We start from the raw sequence: 20,182 nt of genomic DNA, 5'->3' as shown, positions 1-20,182 counted from the left end.
GTTTGTTGTTAATGTTTATTGCTTTCCTTATTTTATTTGTAATTTTTTAAAATGTTTTTTTGTTGTTTTGATGTAATTTATGTTATTGCCTTTGTATGTTCTTTGTTATATAAACTGCAATAATAAGAACCTTTAAAAACTATAACACTAATAAAAATAAACATTACATTCAAACATTACATCCAACATGTCTAATTACATACAAAAAAATAAAATAAAATAACATTTATTAATGTGAATCATAGTACAATATACCTTCGGCATTTCTTTTTTGCGTATGTGTCAGACATTTGTTGTCTAATGTTGCTGTTTTCCTGAGACGCTGAAATGTGGGGAAATTGTATATAAATATATAAACATTTAATAAAAATCAGCACCCAAATAATCAATCGTCTGTGATTGGTCTGTCTCGATCAGCGCTGAGAAAAGTCAAAAGTATCACGTGTCCGGCGCAGTTTCATCAGCAGAGCGGACAGTATTTACACATCAGTGATGACGCCGCCGACAGACTGTTTTCTGACTGAACTAAAACACTCTTTGAGATCCAGAATAAGAGCATTACAATGGAGTATTACCTCGTCGCACCTGTCCCGCTAAACCTCGCCCACTTCGTCATTCTGATTCCCTATATATCCCGTTTCTATGGCAGCACTCCGGAAATGAGGAGGCTGTTTTCCTGTAGATGCTGGAGGCAGGTGCGGGTCACAGATGCGGATACAGTTAGTCCAGAGTCACTCTGAGATAAGACAGCATCAAACATGACGGTTTCCACGTTTCAGAAGCTGACTATCGTGTCGTGTGTGCTGCTGTGCGTCGCGCTGCTGCTGCCGAAGATGCTCTTATCGCGAGGAAACAGAGACACGCCGCACACCGACGGTACTCCAGCATCTTCTGTTGCATGCATTATTCCTGTTATTTCTAGAGTACGCAAAGAAATACATGTTTTCTGTATTTGATTCTTCAAAGGCATTAAGTAATATAGTGATATAGCGAAATGTACCTACAGCCAAAACGAAAAATAATAACAGTAAATAAAAAGCCATTGGAACGTTGCATTAAAACACAGCTTCACATGAAATGTATTTGAAATGTTTTTTTTTTTTTTTAAATTATACGCAAACCTTAAATAAACCGTGCCGTGGTGATCTATATATGTATGGAAAAGTAGTAATAACTGCGTAAGTATTCATATGATGAGATGAAAGGAAGATCCCTTAAATGATTAGTTCACTTCCAGAACAAATCGGCTTGCCATCAAAGATGTTCATGACTGTCTTTCTTCAGTTGTAAAGAAATAGTTTTCTGAGAAAAACATTTCAGGATTTCTCTTTATATAATGGATATATATGGTGCATAGAGTTTGAGCTTCCAAAATGCAGTTTAAATGCAGACTCTTCTTCCTCGTCTGGGATCGTTAGAGTCATTTGAAGCTGCGTTTAAACTGCATTTTGGAAGCTCAAACTCAGGGCACCATAGAAGTCCACTATATGGAGAGAAATTCTGAAATGTTTTTCTCAAAAAAACATAAAGAAACAAGACATGAACATCTTGGATGACTCAGGGTGAGTGCATTATCTGTACATGTTTGTCCTGTAAATTGTAAACACTGATGTCAGTTTGTAAATGTCTGACGAAGGGCCCGCAGGTCATTTTCCTCCAATGCCACACAGAGCGTCTGTATCCGAGGAGCAGCGGCGCTCCGTCCGGCAGACCTCCAGAGCCCACAACCCCGAGGCCATCGCTCGAGCCAAAGGAGGCGGCACCGGCGCCAGCACCGGAGGAAAGTCCAACCTCGCCGGCCAGATCATTCCCATCTACGGCTTCGGGATCTTACTCTACATCCTTTACATTCTGTTTAAGGTGAGGAGGCACTCCTGGATTAGGCTCAGTTTAGAGCTGTGCAATTAATCCAAATTCGGTTTCGATTTTGGTTTCTGCTTCAAATGATCATGAAAATGCAGTAATGGAGATGAAACGATTATTGCGCCCCATTCCGCCGTCTTTCCAGTGGTGTGCTTTTTCTCCTCCATAAAAGCCTAATTTCACATGCAAATCAGCAAAATCACGTTACGGGACTTTCATAAAACGGGACGTGCTTGATTTATTAATGTTTCTTTGATGTTGTGTTTTTAATCGCGCGTAAGAAAGCAGATCACCCACATGTAAAGTTATCTTTTAGCTCAAGGTGCGCCTAAACACTCAAATACACAAAAATATTTCCAAATGAGGCGTTTGGTGATTATTGATGTAAACCCTTGTCAGTTCTGTCTTACAGTTTTTTACAGACGCTAGGACACATTTCTCAATACTTAGGTCACTTTTGCAAAACTCTTCACACAGTGAACACAACAGAAGTCTATGTGGGCTAAACTGAGGATCAATTATCATTGTTTTGGCACAAAATGCATTCAATGACTACATCTCTCAAATTTCATGAATTCTTTTCTCACTCAGACACAACAACTGACAAAAATCTTTGTACGTACAGCACATTTTGCACCTGCTTACATACTATGTTCAAAACAATGACATAATGCAAAACTGAATAAGACAGCAAAATTCAACAGCAATATTTTATTGAAACATATTTCAAATCTAAAAATGCAGTAGATTAGCATTACTATTGTATCTGTATCAGTGGATGGTGTGTATACAAATTCTTGTATTTTGGAATTACTTAGTGCAAAAAAATAAAAATTAATAAACAACATAAAATATAGACGAATTCTGCATCATGTCTGATTCATTCCAGTAACATATATTGCAGTTATAAACAATATATATTGCAATTATAAACAGAGATGTGTCCTTGTTTTACACAAGAAAACACTGTGTAATGCTACATGTTGTTAGTGTTTTTTAGGTCGTTGTTTTGTGGGTGACAAAGTGTGTTTGTCGGCTGTCAACCTAGTGTTCTGGAAGAATGAGTTTATTTGAGACCTGAATAAAGTGTTTTGGTAGTTGTGGTGCATTTTGAATGTGAAATGAACTGCTTTGCCAAGCTGAAAGTCGGTTAGGAGAATTGAGTGAAGAGTTTTGCAAAAGTGACCTAAGAATTGAGAAATGTGTCCTAGCGTCTGTAAAAAACTGTAAATGATCATAAACAGTTGAGAATGTAAATCTGTGTGTAAATTATATATTGGATAGTATAAATAGTATATTGGATCCGTGCGGCTCTTAAAGCGCCAACAAATAATATTCCTTCTGCCGTCTCTGTGCTTAATATTAATAAAACGTAAAAATATAAATATAAAGAGAAAAATCACTCACTGCTCTTGAATGAAGGACTTTTGTAGTTTCAATAAGAAACAAAGCACGTTTAACTATTACAGTGAAGACGCCGTTTTATTTTACATTCAGTTTCTGTAGTATTGTTACTTTAGATTTGCATAAAAGTATTCAGTATTTTTTTATTTTCCAAAAAAATGCCCTTTTTTTAAATTTGTATCTTCTTTCTGCTGTATTGCTATCTTTAAATGAATCAGTAATATAAAGTTTGGGAAAATTGTGTTCAATAATGGTGATTATGAGCAGCTATAGCTCGGATGACGTGAGGTTTTTATTTGTGTCTGTTGAAGATCACGTCCAAAGGCAACACAACGAAACCTCCAGAGGGCCGATTCACTGCGGTCAGATCAGAAAACATGAAGAGGAAAATAAGTATGATCACATTTAAACAGCTTTACATGTGTGTGTCAGTGTGTGTGTGTGTGTGTATATATGTGTGTGTCAGTGTGTGTGTGTGTGTGTGTGTGTGTTGAGTAACGCATCTCTCTCTCTCTCAGCTGATTTTGAGCTGGCTCAGCTGCAGGACAGACTGAATGAGACGAAGGACGTGATCGAGAGGATCATTTCTGCGGCCAGCGCTGGCTCAGACAGGTGTGGATATCTGTGTGTCTGTGTGTTTCTCTGTGAGGTCGGCGTGTGACGTGTGTTTGTGTGCTCAGTGAGGGAGCAGCGGTGGCGCTGGATGAGGAGCAGAAGCTGCTGTTCCAGCTGCAGGAGATCACTCGCGTCATGCAGGACGGACGATTCGTGGACACGCTCCCAGCAAAGACGGAGTGGGACGGTGAGACGCGCAGATCACGTTACGCTCGCAGATCTTTCACACATCATCGCAGTCTTTAATCACGGTTTTATTTTCGCAGATCTTCCTGAGGACGACGGGAAAGAGCTGAAGGAGCATTTCTGTTGTGTTCATTCATCTCACTCCAGCTCAGACGATCAGGAGACGACTGCAGACACCAACCCTCCTGAGGAAGAGTCCGTCAGCGACCGCGACGAGGAGACGGACGCCAACAGAAACACAAAGATAGAGGACATTTCTTTGTGTGAATCACAGCCAGAGACTGAAGCTCAATCAGGAAGTGACATCACGGAACACGGCGTCGTCAGGCGGAGAAACAAACAATAAAACATCTGAGTAATGACAATTGCTGCATGGACGTCTTTCACCTTATATTGAGCACAGCGTGTTTGCCAGACACACAGGACAGAGCAGCTGTGTCAACATATCACACGATTGCTTCCAAACCAACGGATGAGTATTAATGATCAATATCCTCTCTATTGTGCAGGAACCTCGGCCTATGTTCATAATGTAAACAATATGCAAACAGGTCTTGTGTTCAGAGAAACATGAGCCATTTTAGCTGTGTTCAAATTTCTTGGATCTCAAATGTTATTGCATGCTGTATTTACATCTAATGCATCACTTAAAGAAAGCAACCCTTCATGTACAACAGTCTGATTTAACAGAAGTGCAATAAAAGCCCCCCACCTCAGTTTTTTTGCTTTATACATTTTACAGAAAGCTCTGACTGTAATTCCGTTTAGTTTTGTTTGTGTGCTTCTAATTTCATCACTTGTGTAGTAAACATTGATGCTTTTATTGTTTATCATTTATTCATGTTCTCTTTTCATACTTGCATGAATGTTTATCATTTATTGTTGCATACTGTGTTAATAAAACACACAGCTGATGATTATTTCTTTGGTTCTCCATCCAGTGAATGGCACCTTCATTAGTTAATGAGATGATGAGTTTATCAGTGCTGATGATGATCAGAGTCATACCGAACTCTAAGATGTGACAGAGTCCCAGAGCTGATGATCACTGTCTGGTCTGAACTACTATGGAAAACTTACTTTAAGTGACTTTTTAAAATAAGTTACACCAGTTACTTTGTTTTCCCATGTATCAGCTCCTCTCTCCTGTCCCTATGTTGAGATAATTCCTGGTGTTGTGTCATTTGTGTAAACATACGTTACTGTAGTTTAAGACTAAAAGTCAATATGCATTTACTCATCTCACTTGCACAAAAACAGATTCAGTACCTGTAATAATTAAACATCCTTTGTGTATTCTATGTGAATTTCCTTCAGCCTGAGGCTCATTAATTTCACTGTTGGTGTGAAAGGGCTTTTACATTTACCAAAAAAAAAAAAAAAAAAAATTTTAAATTAAAAACAAGCATGTAAGCCCAGATGAGAAAGAATGGAGAATACACTCACAAACAGAAGCATACACAGAAATGAAATGGTTAAACTATTGTTTATTAAGCATGATTATGCACACACATTTTATGTGCATAAATTATGCCTAATCTTCCACAGTTTTAAAAAGTGGTGGTTTTTTTAGGCTTTTTGGTAGACTATGTAAAGAACCTATTATTAAATGTCCCTGTTATAGCTGTCCAAATGCAAAGGGTTATTTTTTTTCCCTGTTCCTGGAGATCTACTATCTTGCGAAGTTCAGCTCCATCCCTGATCAAACACACCTGGACCAGCTAATTAACCTCTTAGTTAGCACTTGATAATTACAGACAGCTGCGTTGGAGCAGGACTGGAACTAAAGTCTGCAGGCAGGTAGATCTCCAGGGGTCCGTTCTTCGTACCTCGCTTACTACATCCAAGATCAAATGACACATCCAAGATCAAATCATCGCGCTAACTATGAGCTCGCTATTCCGGTTCTCCGAACGCACCTGTTGTTGATGATTAGTATAGCTGGATGAAGTTATTTGAGATCACTGGGTGGCTTAAAAGGGGCTACGTATCGATAGTAGAAACATTGATCGGCAACTCTTTGATTGGTCGGCGAACATGACGAAGGAGCGTGCTCAGTATTTTTCTGCAGCAGAGCAAGAACTCTTGATTGAGGGATTTCAGGAGTTTCAGAGTTAAAACGCAAGGGAACACTGCAAAGGCTGGAAAAGCAAGGAGAGAGGGCTGGCAAAAAGTTGTGAACACATTAAATGCGTTAATGCTGCCCATGTTACATGTTTTTTCCTTGATATGTTATTTTATTTATATTTTTATTTTTTTTTATACACTACTGTTTAAAAGTTTGGGGTCAGTAAGACTTGTAATCGTCTTTAAAGAAGTCTCTTATACTCATCAAGGCTGTATTTATTTGATTAAAAATACAGAAAAAACAGTAATAGTGCAAAATGTTTTTACAATATAAAATAATGTTTTTTATTTTAACATACTTTAAAATAGAATTTATTCCTGTGATGAAAAGCTGAATTTTTATCAGCTGTTACTCCAGTCTTAAGTGTCACATGATCCTTCAGAAATCATTCTAATATGCTGATTTATCATTAGAATGATCAATGTTGGATAATGTCAACAGTTGTGCTGCCAAATATTTTTTGGAACCTCTGATATATATATATACCAAAGACTGTAAAAAAAGATATATACTTTCTTGCAAGATACTTTTTTTTCCCCACGTGAGTCAGTCCGCGTCAGTCGTGCTCTTTAACCAATCAGATGTGACCTCGCCATTTCAACCAATCATAACCGGCCAGGAGCGCAGCCTAAATCCTGTTTACATTTAAGCTTGCGCACCTGTTGCTATGACAGCAAGTTCCGGATGAGCTTCGAAGAACCGAGCGATCCAAGATCACGCAAAATCGTCAACAATCAAATCCAGCTAACTTAGTTAGCGAGGTACGAAGAACGGACCCCAGGAACAGGTTTGAGCAGCCCTGCTCTGTCTAGAGAATAATCTCACGTATTAAAAGAACAGTTTGATTGACAACAGTGGTCCTAGAGGCAAAGTTGTTCAGAATGAGGAGATGTATCATATGATATAAATAATATATGTGAATATATGGATGTTTTATTGCGACGTTAGTGCTTTTACTATAGAAATATCATGTTTTTGACATCTTTTTAACTGTTATAGTGCCACCTATGGTTCGATTTTCATGAAACTAGTTAAAGAGTTTTCATGCATGCTCTGGAACACGTTTTCACCGATTTTCATAAAGCTTTGAGTTTTTGTTCAGGTTTTATAGGCTTTTGGCTATATGTGGCCACACCCCTTTTTAAAATGACCCCGTTATGGCCAACCAAAGGACAAAATACAACATTTCTTTGATATTTATTGATCTAGAGAGTCTAGAGAACTGCACTGCAGTGGTTTGATCGAGATTGGGTGAAAAGCACAGGGATAATTAGCAAAAGTAGGTTTTTAACATAATTGACAATAATTAATGAATGATTTGACAGCAATGGTTCTTGAGGCAAAGTTTCCCAGCATGAGGAGATCTATCAAATGATATGCATATTGTGTGGATGTGTGAAACGCCACGTGATTACAGAGCCATAAAACTCGTGGCCGATTTCTTCCAAAATTCTTACAGACCTTTAGGGCCATGAGTCGAACATGCCCACACAATTTCATTCCAATCGGCCTCCGTTAACCTTGTCAAATAAGTGTTTAAACTTCATTGGCTGACGGCGGCCATGCTTTTTTGAGATACTTGTGCCACTTTAGACTAAGAAACTGCATACCAATTTTCAAGTCGATCGGACCAACGGTTGCATATTTATAACGTTGGCAGAGCTGCACAATTTTTTTATTTTGAACAAAGATTGAGTTTATACACGTGTCCTGAGTTTGGTGAAGATATCACATTCTGTTCAAGAGTTACAGCTAAATATAGCAATTGGCTAACATTAGCATAGAACTTTTTGACGTTCCCATCTGACTGAGAGTCGAAATTTCAACTTTTTTTGATAATTATTGACATTCAGTGTCCAGAGAATGTGTCTTTGGTTTGGTTTTTGTTCGTGCTGACCCAAGGAATCCAATGATGTTTTTGAGTCTACAACAAACTGTGTACGAGCTACTGCCAAAAATGCCTGCAATTTTAGTTTTTTTGCGTTGTAGCACCCCGTTAGGCCGATTGGGGTGAGTTTTTGTTAGGATGTGCTCTCAGGGAGCTCTACCTTAGGACCAATGTTCAGCTCTCTAGGCCTTATGGTTTGGTCAGCACAATCAGTTTTAGTGGAGAAAAATAATCCCAATAGGGTTTGAGCACTGCATTCTTGAACCCCTAATGAAGCATTTTCTGGCAAAAGAAGGTGGCACAAAAACACTGAGAAAGAAACAAAAACAGTTTTATTACTCTTAAACTCACAGATAGAAAATGAAGGTTTCATTGTGTACTGTATAACGTGTGAGGAGTTTAAATGTTACACGTTTTGTTTTATTTCAGCAAACCAGAGGAGCTCTACGGCAGAACTAGAGAAGTAGGTGTTAGTGCTCCATGGGTTCATCAGGTACAGCTGGAGCCGCTTCATCTGCTGGCTGGGCCACCTGCGGTCCACAAACACCATCAGTACATCACACACTTCCTCAAACACCTGCAGAAACCTGCAAACACCTCCAACAATCCTCACCCGTCTTTGGGGTCTCTCCTCCAGACCCTCCAGGAACTTGGCCACATCTTCGTCGTCATAGATGGTGAACTCCATCTCCTTTCCCAAAATCCCGACGGACACGTTCTAGAGAAAACAGGCAGATGGTCACATGACGTCACAGTGGTAACGAGTACGGCGACGGGATGAAATATCAAACCTTTGTGGTCAGATCCTGTTCGGCAGGAAGAGTCTCCCGCAGCGCACGCAGACCATGCTGCACCAGATCATTCAGCTCACCTGGAAACAAAACCACATTCATCTGCATCATCATCTCTACTCAGAGCATCTTTATGGAGACATTATAGCCCATAGAAGATCATCTACGCAAAAGTCCAGAAACAGAAAGTGTGCTGAACATCTATTTGTGTTTCTAGATGACATACAGTCCAGGAAGGCCTCCATGTGTCTCTCCAGGTAGGTGCGGGCCGACTGCGAGCGAGCGCCGATGGACATGGCCTTACAGTCGAAGTAATTGGCCGAGGGGCACGTCTGGAAGATGTGTGGCCCCATGTCCTGAAGTTCACAAACACAGCGAGAATTTACCATTGAACACATCGCCGCTTACATTCGACGAGCAACACGCATGTACTCACGTCATATCCTGCGATCAGCAGCCCCACTCCATACGGCCGTCTGCCGTAGCGCTGCGTGGGAATCTGAGTTTCTGTGGGATTTCACGCTCAAGAAATATAGCAGCTAGTCTTTAGACACTTCTACTGAACAGTACGAGATACAACAAGTGAGCTCTTCAGAGCGACAAGCTCAAAGGATACTGCTTCCAATGAGCGAGACCAGTCTAGACACAGGAAGAGGTCTATCGAAGACAAACCTGGAGTCCAGACACTCCTGCCGCATGAAGTTGCTTTTCAGAAAGAGAGACGAGACACATTTATGATCTGAATTCAACACTGATGAGAACGAGACAGAGAGATGTACAGCGCCTGACCGTTACAGATCTCCAAACGCTGGTTTGTGATTTACCAGAGGAGTCGGGCGTCCGCCGTCAGTCCTGCGATGGAGATGCCCACGTGGTTGTCAACGTGAAGGATCTTCTTCTGATGGGCGGCCAGTTCAGACTGAGCTCTCTATGAACACACACATTCAACAGGGTTATTGGAGTGGCTTGAGAAGGCCAAGCTTTTTATTCTTCGACTAAATTTCTGTACGCTACTCCTCCTAGAGCAGTGGTCTCAAACTCTACTCCTGGAGGGCCACAGCTCTGACCAGTTCAGCTCCAACCCTAATCAAACACACCTGATGCAGATAATCAAGGGTCACCAGAACCTTCCAAGCAGGTGTGAGTTGGAGCTGGTTGGATCTAAAATCTGCAGAGCTACGGCCCTCCAGGAACTGAGTTTGAGACCACTGTCCTAGAGCTTTCAAGCTAGAAGCACCAAACTCAGCCCAGCTCTTCAGACTGATCTCACTTGGTGTAATCCATCTTTTCAGACTGATCTGACTTGTAGTTTATAAAATTGAAGATTAAAAATGATAGAAATCCCATTAACGGAATGTTCAAATGAGACAACACTATTCAAACTCCAACTGTCAAAATTTAAATTTAAACTCCCAGAATCCCTTGAGACTCAATCAAGCTTCCCTTCTATCAGCTGTCCATTCAAGCTTACATTCTATCTAATATTTCTAATCTATTTAACTATTTAGCCTAGCCTAGCAACTACAATCATGCTAGTAACAGGTTAATCATGTGAGCAACATGCCAGTAACATGCTTATTATGCTAGAAACATGCTAACAACTTGCTAATAATGCATGTTAATTTCATGCTAGCAACTTGCTAATCATACGAGAAACATGTTAACAACTTGCTAATCATGCTAGAAACATGCTAACAACTTGCTAATAATGCTAGAAACATGCTAGCAACTTGGTAATTAGGCTAGAAACATGTTAGAAATGTGCTAGCAACTTGCTAATCATGCTTAAAACTTGCTAATGACATGCTAGTAACATGCTAATGACATGTTAATCATGTTAAAAACATATTAACAACTTGCTAATGACATGCTAATAATGCGAGTAACATGTTATGTTAGAAACATGCTAAAACTTGCTAATGACATACTTTTACTTTTAGGGCATAGTATAAGTAGGTGAATTGGGACGCAGCAATACTAAACATGTTAGAAAAATGTTATAATCATGCTGACTACATTCTAATCATGCTAGCATGCTAATCATCTAATCTATTTATAGACCTTTTTCCTGAGTAAACGATGAGCGCCGCCATTACGAATTCTAACGTCAGATTGAATGCTTTTCTGTTCCGGTTTCCATAGGAACCCATTCAAATAGCGTCCATCTGTTTTTAATGTGGCTAACGTCCGCTGCTTCGTGTCATCTACACCAGTGGTTCTCAACTCCAGTCCTCAGGGCCTGATGCTCTCCACATTTTGTGTGTCTCCCTCATTTAACACACCTGATTCAGATTATCAGCTCATTAGGAGAAAGATCCATGAACTGAACTGAGTGTCAGATTCAGGAACATACAAAATGTGCAGAGCAGTGGGCCCCGAGGACTGGAGTTGAGAACCATTGATCTACACACTCATTAAAGTGAGGCACTGACAAATGACGGTCATTGCGACATTGCCGAGTGATGGCGCTATGGAGCCATGTGCTATTAAAAAAACATTTTAATAGGTTTAACATTAGTTTATTAGCTCGGAATATACCCTTATTTGACTAGAAACAATGCAGACCGGAAATGCAAAGCATTCGTTCAGTTAAGAGTCAGACTTACTTCCGTGTTCAAGAAAAACGTCTATATAAAATTCAAAACATTAAGCTTTTACAGCTGCTTTAAACTTTCAAGCTAGGCTTTCTCAAGCTAACCTAAAGTTGGTCTTGATAAACTTTTTATCTAGTTGTTTTTTGCTCTGGGTGTCGGGGCCATGTGATTGCTAAGCTGTCAGGTTGTTGGTTTATTGCTAAAGCGTTCCTCCGGCACACACATGATCAGGGGTACGGCTGATGTGGTGCACTAGTGCGAGTACCTTGAGGGCCACCAGAACGGCGTGAGTGCGGGATTTGAGTCCCACGGTGGCTGAACCCTGCTTCACCGCCTCCATGGCATACTCGATCTGATGAATGCGGCCCTGAACACAAACACACACATCAACACACACCGACTACACAAACACACACACACACACACACACACACACACACACACACACACACACACACACACACACACACACACAAACATCTGCTGCACGTTTAAAGAGCCAACCATGCCTTCATTACCTGAGGACTCCATACGGTCACATCATTGTCATACTGGTTACGAAACTGCAAAAAACAAACAAACATCATCATTGAAATCTGAACGATCTACACTCAAAATAACGCTTATAATAATTCATTCATTCAGACGAGTTCATTCTTGAGAAAATGGAGTGTGCTGAATATGCATTTGTAAATATTTAAATATTTATTAAAAAACAAACAAACAAACTGTACTTAGAGATCATTTGTTAGGTGTTCACTGTCATGGCTACAACTAAGTGATTACATTTGAGAACTACATTTGTGAAAAGTGCACTTTCTGTCAGATAATGTCAAAATAAAAGTTTACTGTAAAGTACATTTTAAATGGTTATTTAATCATCGTCTGCAATGCTTTAAAAAAAGTTACAAATTATTTTGATGCGTTGATTTGAAGCATAATGTTATATTAAAAATGACATTTTTTGTACTAAATTGCAAATTCTTTATTAAAACATGTAATTACAAATGTGTTAGATATATGATTAGAAAGTTACATTAAAGTATATTTTAGTTTACCATAAATGTATATCAGTAGATCAGCAACAACTTTTCAAGAATGCTAAGGTGCAATTATTTACATTTATATTTTTAATGTATATTTATTACTATTACTGCAATGCACAAACTCTCATAAAATAATTATACAGTCAATTATTACAACAAATATATGTGTAATTGTTAGAGTTAATGGTGTTTCCTCAGTGTTAGCTCAGGGGCGGCATCAACGAAATCGAAAGCTGCGGCCTCATTCAACAGCCACACATAGAATAGATTTAATCGTTGAACATAAAAAACACCAATATTTCTAGTCAAATACAAGTCAATTTACAAGCACCAGTGTTTAAAAGCCGAAGACTGAAGTTTATAGTTTATTGTGTGAGTTTGTGTATGACCCCGCGAGTATTCCGCTTACTCACGCTCATCATTCACTCTCACTATACCACACTAATCACCACACTAACACTTCACTAACTCTAATACTAGAAAATGATCAAATATACTATTGACCGACGACTATGTGTAAGTTAGAGCGTAATATATGATCATTTCTCACCATGTTTGCTATAAACCGGGAGTCTATCCACTGAGCGCGCGATGATTCAGCTCGATTTGTTGTCCTCAGTTCCTCAGTTCAGAAGACCGAACTAATCGAGCACAGACTGCGTGTTCTGGGTGTTCTTTATTATATCTGCAGCGCCATCCACTGTTCAAAAAATAAATAAATAAAATAAAAACAATAACACATAAATAAAACTTACACCATGTTGGAAAAATAAGCTTCCCAACCACAAAAACATGATTTCATTTGACCAAGCCCAGATTCTTTTCAGTCAGTACACAAAGATGTAACATCCATAAGCCTGGTATTTTCACTGTAAAAATGATCAAAAAAGATACATATGAATATAATATTGTTGTTGTTTAAATTGCAGTAAATGGATAAACATTTCTTTGTGCTATATGGACCAAATCTTAAAACTGACCATAGCATGGCTAAATAAATTACACCTTTTATAAATTAAAAAATAAAAGCATAAAAATGTTAATAAATAAAAATGAAAGTATTTTATGATTATCTTCACTGTTAGATGCTTATTTTCATATAGTGTTATTTATTAAATATGAAATTATAATTAGCATAATTCTTTCCCCATGACTTGTTGGGCAATTTCCAGACAAACTTTGCTGTCATCTGTTCGAAACTTTTACAAATGATACCATTTTAAGATGAGTGATATTGCAATACTTAACTGTTTTTAAAGATATTTTGAGACAAAAACAAATCGGTGGTTCTTATATGTGTGTCACACCACAGGACATAACCTCACACTGAAGGACAGAAATGGCTAATAAAGTATTTCTATTTAATTTTGAACATGTCAAAGGAGAAAAAGTTCAATTTTGACACAAACAACGTATATCACCGTTTTTATACAAAACACATTTTAGACTTCTCTTTATGACACTTAACAGTACAAGTTTTCTGTAATTATTGCATTCAAGAACACAGAAAATGATCAACAAAACAATAAAAAGGAGTTAAACAAATCTTATTTTAATTATTTAAAATGCTTCTTACACAGACCTTGTCCTCTGGTGTGACATCTTCGTCCAGTGGTGTGACCGTACAGAAGTCACACCGGTGGACATTTTCTATCACACCATTGGACGTCTTTTGTGTCGATTAATGACCTCGCTATTCTGAGCTAACCTGTCATGAGCAGTAAGCGAGACACATTTGCATAATTTTTCATGATTATTTAGTTTAACATACAGTTTTCAGCACTAGAGGGCGCATATTCAAAACAAACAAGAAACAAAGGCGTAGTTTGATGAGGCCGTGATTGAGTGTGGAATCATGGGAGTTGTAGTCATTCCTTCAGTCGAAGCAATCTGTCGGGGGCAGAAATCATGTCCATGGATGAGCTAATGCATTAAAGTCTTGTTAAGGTCACTGTAGTATGAAGCAGGGTGGGGCTGGAAGTCGTGGAAGCGATACATGGCTCGAAAGGAGCAGAGCTGTTATTATGCCACAGTTGCCCACTTCCGCTTCTTTCGGTCATACGTATGTAGGAAACAACAGCGCTGTTTTATCATACTAGATACATTTGAGTGCAAATGAGTGTATATTTCTGTTATAATGCTACTCTGTGTGTTCGTCATATTAAAGCATCTTTGGGGTTCAATGTTTTCTAAAAAATCGGAAAATCGAGGGTGTATGACGTCATATGTAGGCGATGCAATAACAGTGCTTGTCTCTCTGGATTTAAACGTTCTTTTAAACATTTGAAATAATGTAAGCACTCAAGTCAGCGAAATATAGAACACTCTTCTAGTGGTTTTTGCAAATTTTAATTAAAAAACATCATACATATTGTAGCTTTAACCTTGCACTCTTATCAATCCTGATTGAACATATTTGCCAGGTGTTTTGGTTCATGTCAACAACATGTTATCAAATGAGACCTTATTATTGTAATGCATTACCTTTCAGTTTTTACAACATTAAATATTTGCAAATATATGCTTTTTCCAGTTGTCCACAGAAGTTGTGCATAAAAACTGATGCACAGGTTCACATTATTGGATATCTTTAAGATGTGAGAATAAACAGGTAATACTTTACAATAAATTAAAGTCATTACAGTTCTTTTTATCAATCTCTAGGACACATTTCTCAATACTTGGGTCACGTTTTCAAAACTCTTTACACAGCGAGCACAACATCAGTCTAACTGTGGATCATTGCTTTGGCACAAAATGTATTCAGCGATATGAACATAAAGCTGATTTGAGGCATTAATGAAGTGTTTTGGTAGTTTTAATGCATTTTGAATGTGAAACTTCTGTGTCAACTTGAAAGATGGTTAGGAAAACTGTGCAGAGTTTTGAAAAAGTGACTGTAATAACTAAAATTATAAATCCTTTATTAATAGCTAAAATAAATAAACACTTCAGTGTTTTAAGTATTTTTCATTGTGAGTTCATGTTACTGTTAACCGAAGGAACCTTATTGTAAAGTGTAACTTTAAATGTATGTTACATGTTATGTTTTATGGCCCAAACAAAACGATGACAGATCGAGTGAACAATCCTAGTTTAGGCTCCTGTCAGATTCACATAAAACTCTGCAGTAAAATCTAGAAAACATTGTCATAATAACTCATGATTGAACTAGCAGTTCTCCTGTCTGACCAGCAGATGGCTGCATGAGCAAGTCCTTCATGAGTGTCCACTGGATGCAACAGATTTGGATGCCAGTATAAGAATATTGATCTCATAGTGTGTTTATTCAGAGCATTTATTTAATTTAACCTAAATGAGCCGAATGTAGATGCAAGTGCAGATATGGAAGGCTTCATGAGCGTGACTTTACTGAATGGAGCACTTAGTGACTCAAGAATGACGTCAAGGTAGATCTTTAGACATTATCAGCGCCAGAGCCACGATTGGCTGACTGCTGCCAGTCTGTGTGACGATTGGCCGACGGGAGATAATTAAACACCTACACAGATACTACACAACTCCTCATAGTCAATATATAGGGGCTGGACCATTCAAGCCGCACACAGTAGTATCAAGCTGGTCGTTGAGATCAGAGAATCAACTTTTTTTATCAAACAGCAGGACAAGGTGAGTTGTCTAAAATGTTACTTTTGTGAGACTGAAATCTTTGAAGCTTTCATTTAACTAATTGGTTTGAAGAGAGGACCCTCTTGGAAGGTGAGTCACAAGGCATGCTTTTTTTTTGGCTCAGGGTACCATGTTTACGTCAAAGATCTCTGCCTTCCTTGTGGCTTACGCCGCGGTCGTCTGCCAGATGTACAGCTCCAGCGCCGCCCCAGCCAGGTAAAACATCTTGCCGTTTGACTGTGAAAAGAGCCGATGGATCTCTCAGTTGCAAACTGTTGCTCTTCTCCGTTTGATGCTTGTCTGCAGACCTGGTTCAGAATCTCTGACAGACAGATTTGCGTTGATGGACTACGAAGCACGAAGACTACTGAGCGCTATAGTCAAAAACGTAGCGCAGATGACAGCAGAAGACCTGGAGCCGACGAACGACGACAGCAGGTACGACCTCAGCAGCTTCTTAATGCAAAGAGTTTCAGCAAGAGGCAATCAGAGTAGATTCAAATCCTAGTGAGGAATCCACTACCTTCCTTTACTTCAGTGTAAGGCAGTAAAACCCGGTTTGCTTGCTGAGGGAATGTCCTAACAGCAGTAGAAGTAGAAGCAGCAGCATGTTGACTGGAATGGTTGCATGTTAACCCCAAGAGTTTGTTTGTTAGTTCTCCTGTCTGAGGACGCACAGCATGTTCTCTCTCTTAACCTGATGCATGCAGTGAAGGGCTCTATGGGTGGGAGCCTGCATGTCTGTGATGATCCGCCTGTCTGCATGTGTGTTTCTCCCGACAGCCAGGGCAGATTCCTGTCCAAGCGCTGCTCCAATCTCAGCACCTGCGTGCTGGGAAAACTCTCCCAGGAGCTGCACAAATTACAAACGTTCCCGCAGACGGACGTGGGCGCCGGTACGCCCGGCAAGAAACGCAGCCTGCTCGAGGGCAATCAGTTTACGAGCTACGAAGAAACGTTTAACGCCATCTAACCCTAACCCTGTGTCCTACGGTCCCGTTGCATGTGGATTCTGCCTGCTTGACTGAGCGCACACTAACGGCTGGATGCATTGGTCTTTTTCTTTCTTACTTTGGGCATGTTAAAAATCTAGATTAAATTTCTTCCCTACATAAATTCAGGAATAGGTTTTTTACACTGAAAAAATGATTCATTGGTAAGTGGTTGCAATCAATTTATTTTAGCTACATTTAAATTAACACATTTTGTTGACTAACTTTCAACATGATTTTTTACTTAAATGCAACTAAAATAAATTGATTGCAACCACTTACCTTAAAAAATTTAGTAAATTCAATCAATCTTTTTTTTTTCAGTTGCAATTAATTTTTTAGCTACATTAAATAAAAACACACATTTTGTTGACTAACTTTCAGCATTATTTTTTTTTACTTAAATACAGCTAAAATTAATTGATTGCAACCACTTACCTTTAAAAAATGGAGTAAATTCAATCAATCAGTTTTTTGGTGTTGGTAAGTAGTTACAATCAATTTATTTTAACTGCATTTAAATAAACAAAAGTAGTTGACTAACTTTCAACAATTTTTTACTTAAATGCAGCTAAAATTAATTGATTGCAAACACTTACCTTTAAAACACTGAGTAAATTCAATTCATAATATTTTTGGTGTTGGTAAGTCGTTGAAATTAATTTATTTTAGCTACGTTTATGTAAAAACATTTTGTTGACTAACTTTCAACATTATTTTTTACTTAAATGCAGCTAAAATAAATTGATTGCAACCACTTACCTTTAAAAAATTGAGTAAATTCAATCGATCATTCTTTTCAGTTGCAATTAATTTTTTAGCTACATTTAAATTAACATATTTTGTTGACTAATTTTCAACATTATGTTTACTTAAATGCAGCTAAAATTAATTGATTGCAAACACTCACCTTAAAAAAAGTGAGTAAATTCAATCAATAATTTCTTTTGGTGTTGGTAAGTGTTCGCAATCAATTTATTTTAGCTACATTTATATAAAAACATTTTGTTGACTAACTTTCAACATTATTTTTTACTTAAATGCAGCTAAAATTAATTGATTGCAACCACTTACCTTTAAAAAATTGAGTAAATTCAATCGATCATTTGTTTCATTATTGGTAAGTGGTTACAATCAATTTATTTTAGCTGCATTTAAATAAACAAAAGTAGTAGGATAACTTTCAACATTTGTTTTACTTAAATGCAGCTAAAATTAATTGATTGCAAACACTTACCTTTAAAAGATTGAGTAAATTCAATGAATCATTTTTTCAGTGTATTCACACATGCCTCTTGAATAACCGAATACATGTATTATAAAGCTAAAGATAAGAATCAAATGAAAAAAAAGTATGATTTCTTTCAAGTGTTTAAGTTCAATAAAGTTATTTTTATATCAGGAACTCTTCCTTTGTCAAATGATTAGTTGCATTGGTTTTGCATGCATGTTATCTCTGGGTGCCTCTACAAAATAAACATCAGATACACCACGATTTCGAGGTAAGACGTCTGAGATGACCAATAATAAGAGTGATAATGCCACAAACATCACAGTTAATGCATGCCAGTAAAACCGACTGCTGTAAATGTATATCTGAAGTGTGGTCTCGCTCTGTATTGAAGCAGAGTTACGGCACAGAAGCGCGCGTGCAACACAGCCACGTGTGTCACTCACCGTCTGGCGGACTTCCTGAGCCGTTCCGGTGGGATGGGCAACAGCAACTTCGTCCCGACTAACGTGGGCTCTCAGGCGTTCGGCCGTCGGAGGAGAAACTCTCGGATGTGAGCGGCTCCAGTCATGCGGGGTATGAAGACGCTTCTGAGAGTCTCTGGTGAATGTCTTGTGGGCATGCCTTCCTGATGGTTTTGTTTTTTCTGTTTCAGCTGTGAACTCGGAGCCGATTCGTTTTCAGTCGGAGAGAACAGAACAGAACAACAGCTTTCCCAGCGGTATTCTCGGCAGTGATCTCTCTCAACAAGGCAGAATTTGAAAACATGCACTTAAGCACTTGTGATAGCATTCCTTATGTATTGACAGAGCGTCTAAAATACAGAGAAGTCTATAGATTTTTATACGAAATAAATCAGATTCATAAAGACACTGAGTGTTTATTCTCCATCTCTGTGAGGACAGAATAAATCCAGACTGTTCCAGACTTTTGAGGACGGCTGTGTACATGAGCCTTCCTGTTTGTGCAGGTCGTGGTAACGAATGGAAAATACTGTGTTGTTAACTTCTTCTGAGAAGATTAAATGTATTGTGTTTACAATTGGTAATCTGTAGACAAACCTGCTTTGAGAGAGCGAGCATCTGTTCTGTTCTCATTCAGGTTTCTGAACAAACAGGTGAGACCTGCTCAGATATAAAGGAGACGAAAGGCCAGAATCCCACAGGATTCACAAACATGACTTCATTCATCATCATCTCTCTAACTGAATCTCGGTATCGTTTCACATCTGCAGGGTTTGTTGTAAACCTGTAGCAGGTGAAGATAAGGGCCATTGACATTGGGAAATCGATATAAAACTATTCAATGAACTCCAAAATAGCTTGGACGTGATATAACCCTGTTATAACACAGCTTGTTATAGCTGTGCTGAGATTGTGGTTTTAAAATGCATTAGCCAATCATTTCAGTTTAGACCTTTCCTGATCTGTCCAGTTCTTTCGTTCATCCTCGAGAAAGAGTTGTACCATCATCGTCCAAGAGGTGGCAGAATGAGTCTCAATTTAAAGCCTAATTTTAAAAGGAAATCTTACATTAAAATGAATGCTTTTGATGGTTATTTTTAAATAGATTGCCAATTGAAACCCTAAGAAACTCTTAGCGATAGAAGGTGTTCTTAACTTCAGGGTTTGTTGCAGTGAGTTTCTATAGTACAGTTCCAGGATTTGAGGAATCATTTACTTCTGCAGCACAAATGCTGGAGGATGATGCACAAGTTTAGTTTTTCAAAAGCATAAATAAATACTTTTGTCCATGTTTCCAGTTTCCAATGTCTCTTCACTTCTCTGATGACATTCGTTTGAGATAAACAGCAA

The 20,182-nt window shown here is 38.5% G+C and overlaps 3 protein-coding genes across 4 annotated transcripts; 2 read left to right on the top strand and 1 right to left on the bottom strand.

Annotated features, from left to right (window-relative positions):
- The first annotated feature begins 355 nt into the window (after positions 1–355).
- Positions 356–5,333, top strand: ric3b (RIC3 acetylcholine receptor chaperone b). Its single transcript, XM_073832199.1, has 6 exons — positions 356–876; positions 1,637–1,860; positions 3,579–3,660; positions 3,786–3,879; positions 3,948–4,069; positions 4,149–5,333. Exons 1-6 carry the CDS (start codon positions 759–761, stop codon positions 4,412–4,414), a joined length of 906 nt encoding a protein of 301 aa, XP_073688300.1. The 5' UTR covers positions 356–758; the 3' UTR covers positions 4,415–5,333.
- A 3,065-nt stretch (positions 5,334–8,398) lies between these two features.
- Positions 8,399–13,178, bottom strand: psma1 (proteasome 20S subunit alpha 1). 2 transcript variants are annotated; one of them, XM_073831704.1, is made up of 10 exons: positions 13,066–13,178; positions 11,988–12,032; positions 11,735–11,836; positions 9,700–9,803; positions 9,492–9,580; positions 9,312–9,382; positions 9,102–9,231; positions 8,876–8,955; positions 8,698–8,802; positions 8,399–8,614 (listed from the first exon to the last, which is right to left on the bottom strand). In XM_073831704.1, exons 1-10 carry the CDS (start codon positions 13,066–13,068, stop codon positions 8,555–8,557), a joined length of 789 nt encoding a protein of 262 aa, XP_073687805.1. In that variant the 5' UTR covers positions 13,069–13,178; the 3' UTR covers positions 8,399–8,554. The 2 variants fall into 2 exon arrangements, with proteins under 2 accessions (XP_073687805.1, XP_073687804.1); XM_073831703.1 differs by lacking the exon at positions 13,066–13,178 and having other exon boundaries at positions 11,988–12,053.
- A 2,901-nt stretch (positions 13,179–16,079) lies between these two features.
- Positions 16,080–17,931, top strand: LOC141301511 (calcitonin-1-like). Its single transcript, XM_073831705.1, has 4 exons — positions 16,080–16,145; positions 16,270–16,361; positions 16,452–16,583; positions 16,929–17,931. Exons 2-4 carry the CDS (start codon positions 16,276–16,278, stop codon positions 17,116–17,118), a joined length of 408 nt encoding a protein of 135 aa, XP_073687806.1. The 5' UTR covers positions 16,080–16,145; positions 16,270–16,275; the 3' UTR covers positions 17,119–17,931.
- The last annotated feature ends 2,251 nt before the right edge of the window (positions 17,932–20,182 follow it).

The sequence above is a fragment of the Garra rufa genome, chromosome 25 (assembly GCF_049309525.1).
Source record: "Garra rufa chromosome 25, GarRuf1.0, whole genome shotgun sequence".
Taxonomy (NCBI): domain Eukaryota; kingdom Metazoa; phylum Chordata; class Actinopteri; order Cypriniformes; family Cyprinidae; genus Garra; species Garra rufa.
The sequence above is the reverse complement of the archived record's forward strand: the minus strand, read 5'-3'. Positions and strand labels throughout refer to the sequence as shown.